The sequence below is a fragment of the Myotis brandtii genome, unplaced genomic scaffold (assembly GCF_000412655.1).
Source record: "Myotis brandtii unplaced genomic scaffold, ASM41265v1 scaffold123, whole genome shotgun sequence".
Taxonomy (NCBI): Eukaryota; Metazoa; Chordata; class Mammalia; order Chiroptera; family Vespertilionidae; genus Myotis; species Myotis brandtii.
This window is the reverse complement of record NW_005354291.1, coordinates 1630933-1635972: the sequence shown is the minus strand read 5'-3', so window position 1 is coordinate 1635972 and position 5040 is coordinate 1630933. Positions and strand designations below refer to the sequence as shown.

At 37.2% G+C, this 5040-nt stretch overlaps 1 protein-coding gene across 1 annotated transcript in view; it reads left to right on the top strand.

Annotated features, from left to right (window-relative positions):
* Positions 1–4746: 4746 nt before the first annotated feature.
* The window catches only part of MAN1A1 (mannosidase, alpha, class 1A, member 1), a 155342-nt gene continuing 155048 nt past the window's right edge, over positions 4747–5040 (top strand). The window contains exon 1 of the mRNA XM_005859101.2: positions 4747–4845. Within this exon, the coding sequence (XP_005859163.1) occupies positions 4747–4845 (99 nt within the window). The remainder of the gene's footprint in view (positions 4846–5040) is intronic.

The following is a 5040-nucleotide window of genomic DNA, read 5'->3' as shown; positions in this document are numbered from 1 at the left end:
GACATGCATGTCCTCTATAATAAATCACTCTTTCAGGAAAACCCTTGCCCAGTCACCTCAGGGAAACCTCTCTCTGGGCTTATTGCTTTCAGTCCCTTTTTTAACCGAATAAAAACGAAACAAAACAAAACAAAAGCACTATAAGGGTAGGACTCGTGATATACTTGAAACCAAAAGAAAGCTATACTTAGGGAGGGAAACCTATACCCAAAAACTTCTGACCTTGAAAGTTAGTTTGGAATCTTTCTGAAACAACCATTATATCTACTCTGCAACCAAATAAGTTAGTTTGTCCTCAGGCTCCGACACTTGAGATAAATAAAACACTTTCTAATTTAATGCTACTTTGATGAGTTGCATTGCGACAGTATTTTCGCCAACATTTTATTCTTCCCTAAGGTCTTAGATCTTGGTAGAGCAGACTAGTAACCCAAAGCACCATTTGCAACTTTATTTCTATGGAGAGAAATGTTCTCAAAGTTCCAAAGAGCCGATGCATAAATACTTTGTGGGATACGCTGTCTTTAGGTTGGGGACTGCCGATATTTATGAAATGAATGTTCAAAACAAAACAGATCTTTCAAGCAGAGACAGAGGGGACTGATTAATTCAGCCTCTCACTCAGCCCCCCTCCTCCCTGCAACACACACACACACACACACACACACACACACACACACACACGTGATTGGAGTTCTAAAACAATAATATGCTACTTAGGCAGTTCCAAAGTAAATCAAGAGGTAGGGGTAGAGAATCAGAGATATGACTGTAACCCCTCATATGACCACAGATATTATTGATAGTCTATTTTAAAATGTTGGTTAATTCTCATCTTAATAAACTTCATATAAAATTCAGAGTTGCCCACTGAAGTATTGAAATGTCAAGATTAATGTTCAAAATAAACTAAAGGGTAGGACTCGTGATATACTTGAAACCAAAAGAAAGCTATACTTAGGGAGGGAAACCTATACCCAAAAACTTCTGACCTTGAAAGTTAGTTTGGAATCTTTCTGAAACAACCATTATATCTACTCTGCAACCAAATAAGTTAGTTTGTCCTCAGGCTCCGACACTTGAGATAAATAAAACACTTTCTAATTTAATGCTACTTTGATGAGTTGCATTGCGACAGTATTTTCGCCAACATTTTATTCTTCCCTAAGGTCTTAGATCTTGGTAGAGCAGACTAGTAACCCGAAGCACCATTTGCAACTTTATTTCTATGGAGAGAAATGTTCTCAAAGTTCCAAAGAGCCGATGCATAAATACTTTGTGGGATACGCTGTCTTTAGGTTGGGGACTGCCGATATTTATGAAATGAATGTTCAAAACAAAACAGATCTTTCAAGCAGAGACAGAGGGGACTGATTAATTCAGCCTCTCACTCAGCCCCCCTCCTCCCTGCAACACACACACACACACACACACACACACACACACACACACGTGATTGGAGTTCTAAAACAATAATATGCTACTTAGGCAGTTCCAAAGTAAATCAAAAGGTAGGGGTAGAGAATCAGAGATATGACTGTAACCCCTCATATGACCACAGATATTATTGATAGTCTATTTTAAAATGTTGGTTAATTCTCATCTTAATAAACTTCATATAAAATTCAGAGTTGCCCACTGAAGTATTGAAATGTCAAGATTAATGTTCAAAATAAACTATTTTTTTGCATGTTTCATTTTGGTGTCTTAAAAATAAAAGCAATAACCTATTCTGACCTGGAATGGAATTTGAAGACAATTAGAAAATCAGCTATAGGAAGACTTTAACAGACATCTAGTTAGAGAATTTCAGTAGTTAATTATTACACATATGTGTTAAATGTTCCTTTTATTAGATTACTTTTTATTTTTAAATTATAAAAGAGTTTGAAAAGGATTCTCCCATAAACTTCCACCTAATACCTTCTAGAAAATCCCTACTAAGAAATAATTTTGCACTTTAATGTTTGAGAACTTATGTTTCTAAAAATATTCACTCACCAGTTTTTATGAAAATATTATCATTTTTCCATCTGTAACCCTGTTTATAATTATTACTATATTTAATTTTATGCATGTTAATGTAAAAGTTAAATATACTCTTGGTTAAATTTAATTTTAAAATCAGAGAAATCTAAGCAGGCAAACAAATTAGGGATTTCTTTATATTTTGGGGGGATATCTCCAACTAAAGTCAGATATTTAAAGGTTACTTGATCCTAAAGATTTTATCTTGAAACTCAAAAACTTACAAATTGTCAAGGAAAGATACAGAGCTAAAAATAATTGGAAAAGGAAAAAGTAAGAATTAAGTTTGCAAGTAAACTTGCCAGAGGTACAAAGGAGTCATACTTCAGGACTGGCTGGCCAAATAAGAAAACACAGCAAGCATTTAAACTGAAAACCACACAAAATTACTAAGGTTGCTAAGTTTAGATTAGACTATTCATAATGAGAAAACACTAACTTCATCACAATCATGTATTCACAAAAATCACGACAGATCTTCAAGGAGATATGGTGGGGGAGACACTAGATTTACAGATAATAGTCAAGTTTTTATTATTTGGAGACCAGAATCAGTCAGCTTTATTTTTGCTTTATCTCAGGACACAAAGCACTATTTTTTAACTGTAGAATGTGAAGTGCTTATGGTATTGAAATCAGGGTAAAATGTGATATTTTGCTTCAAAATACACATTTTTATTTACCGACCTCTCTGTACTCCTCCCTTAATGTGAATACACAGCACTTTGCATGGTTAAAGGGTTTTACATGGTTAATTTAGTTGGTATGTCTCTTCAAATACCCTCTGTGAATTTTTTTAACTTCATGTAGCCCAAATACAAGCACTCCCACATATTTTTCATCCTACTTAACACAGATGGGCATCCTTCAATCCATATGCCATAATCAACCACTAATGCTAACTTCTTGTTTAACAAAGTATTCAAGCCAGGCTATACTCATAATAAGCCTCGGTTTATAAGAAATACAGGTAAAAAGAAAGCAATCTTGGAATAAGCTTCATAAAGGTGAATAGAAATAAGCAGAGCAGTCACTTTAAAATATTTAAACACAACATAGAGAAATCAAATTTAAGGGGTTTTGCCCCATCCCCCTCGCCTTTTCCCCATTGATTTTAGAGAGGGAGGAGGGGGCAGAGAGAGAGAGAAACATCAATGTGAGAGAGACACATCTATGGGCTGCCTCCAGCAGAATACCAGCCTCTGGGTGCATGGGATGATACTCTAATCAACCCAGCCACACTGGCCAGGGCAAATTTAAAGTTTTTAGGGGGAAAAATCATCTTTCAACTATATGTGATGGTTTAAATGTCCAAACTGGTTTGATATTACAATTAGGTTTGTAACCTCTCATTGCCATTTTTAGATGCACCTAAAAGTAGATCTTAGGCATGGAACAGACTGACATATCTTGATGTGGGGGTGGGGGGATGAGGAGAGATAAACCAAAGAACTTACATATTTATATGCGTAGCCCATGGACACAGACGATAGGGTGGTGAAGACCTGGGCGCGGTGGCGAGGGGGGGTCGAAGGGGGTAAAGGGGAAAAAAATAGGAAACATCTGTAATACTGTCAACAAAAACATATATTGAAAATAAAATAATAAAACAAACCAAAAAACCCCCCAAAAAGTAGATCTTATTGCTTTTCTAGAATACTTAGTAATATTTATTATAAATCAAAGTGTCTAAATGTTTTTCTGGCTATAAGAAATAGTTCCAATTTTAAAACAAATAGATAAAATAATAAATCATTCTGGAAGAGATTGATTTTTAGGGTAATTAACCCTACCTGTTATCTATCTATCCATGAGGTAACTCAATTTTAAGGCTGATGTTGAAAACAATACTATTTCACAAGGATTCAAACTTTTCAATCTATCCACAGCTTTGAAAGAAAAATTACCATTCCATCATTTTTAAAAAAATAAATCATTACTTTCTTCAATCCTCCTAAAGTTTGTCACCTTGCTTGGATATGCTGCACTCTTCTGGGCATAGAATTTCATAGCAGTTATCAAAATAATCAAGCCATAAAGTTGGTTTTATCAAACAATAATTTCCTATCAACAGAAACGTTGGATGTATGACTCATTTCACACAAAGCAAATATACAACAAATAATGATGGTTAAAATGAATACTTAAATTAAAAGTGTAAAAATAACTTTTGCATTTACTCTTATATTTTCTCATCGCCTAACCACTGTATTGTGGGCACTTTCCTGAAAGGGGCCAGCTGTTTGCTTTGTTTTAAGACAACAAGCAGAAACAGAGCTCAAATCACGTTCCAGAGAAGGGCGAGGGGTAGGATGAGGCTGCTAAGAACCAGCTTTCAGAAACGGGAAATCAGTCAACTTTTTCCTCTCTGATAACCCTTTATTTGCAGAGCAACGGGGGAATTACGAACACAGTTTGGAAAATAATACTGTCTTGAAAACAATCTCTTTTGGACCAAGTCCTTACTTCCATGGAAGTAGTCAAATCCAAGCCTTAATTTCAACACAATTTCTACACAGTGTTCAAATTTATTACTTGAAGCTCTGGCAACAGAAAACTGTCTTCTTTAAATGGAAAATGTGACAACTTCTATGAGGTAAATGCATTGGAAAGTGGGAGTGGGTGGGAGAGGCACACGCTTTTTTTTTTTTTTTTTTGTAAGGGGGAGAGGATGCATGGGAAGGATCCTAAGCAACCACAACACCCTGAGCTGTAACGATGGTAGACCAGGCTGCTCGAAGGCTCTCGGATCCCAGCTGCTCACCCAGGGACTTTTGGATTCATTGCTACGGGGCATCGGCGGAATCCCTGCCTTGGGTAAAAAGCGGGTATTTGTGGAAAAGACGCGCTTCCATAGGACCCAGTGCCCGCGATTCCCCTGGAGACCCTGCCCTGGCCGGCGGCCCCTCGGGGCGAGCCCCACTGGACTCTGCACGGGTCCGAGATGCGCCCGGGAGGTCCCGCGTCAGCCCAGGAACCGCTTGGACGACTCGGGAACCACCATCACCCCGG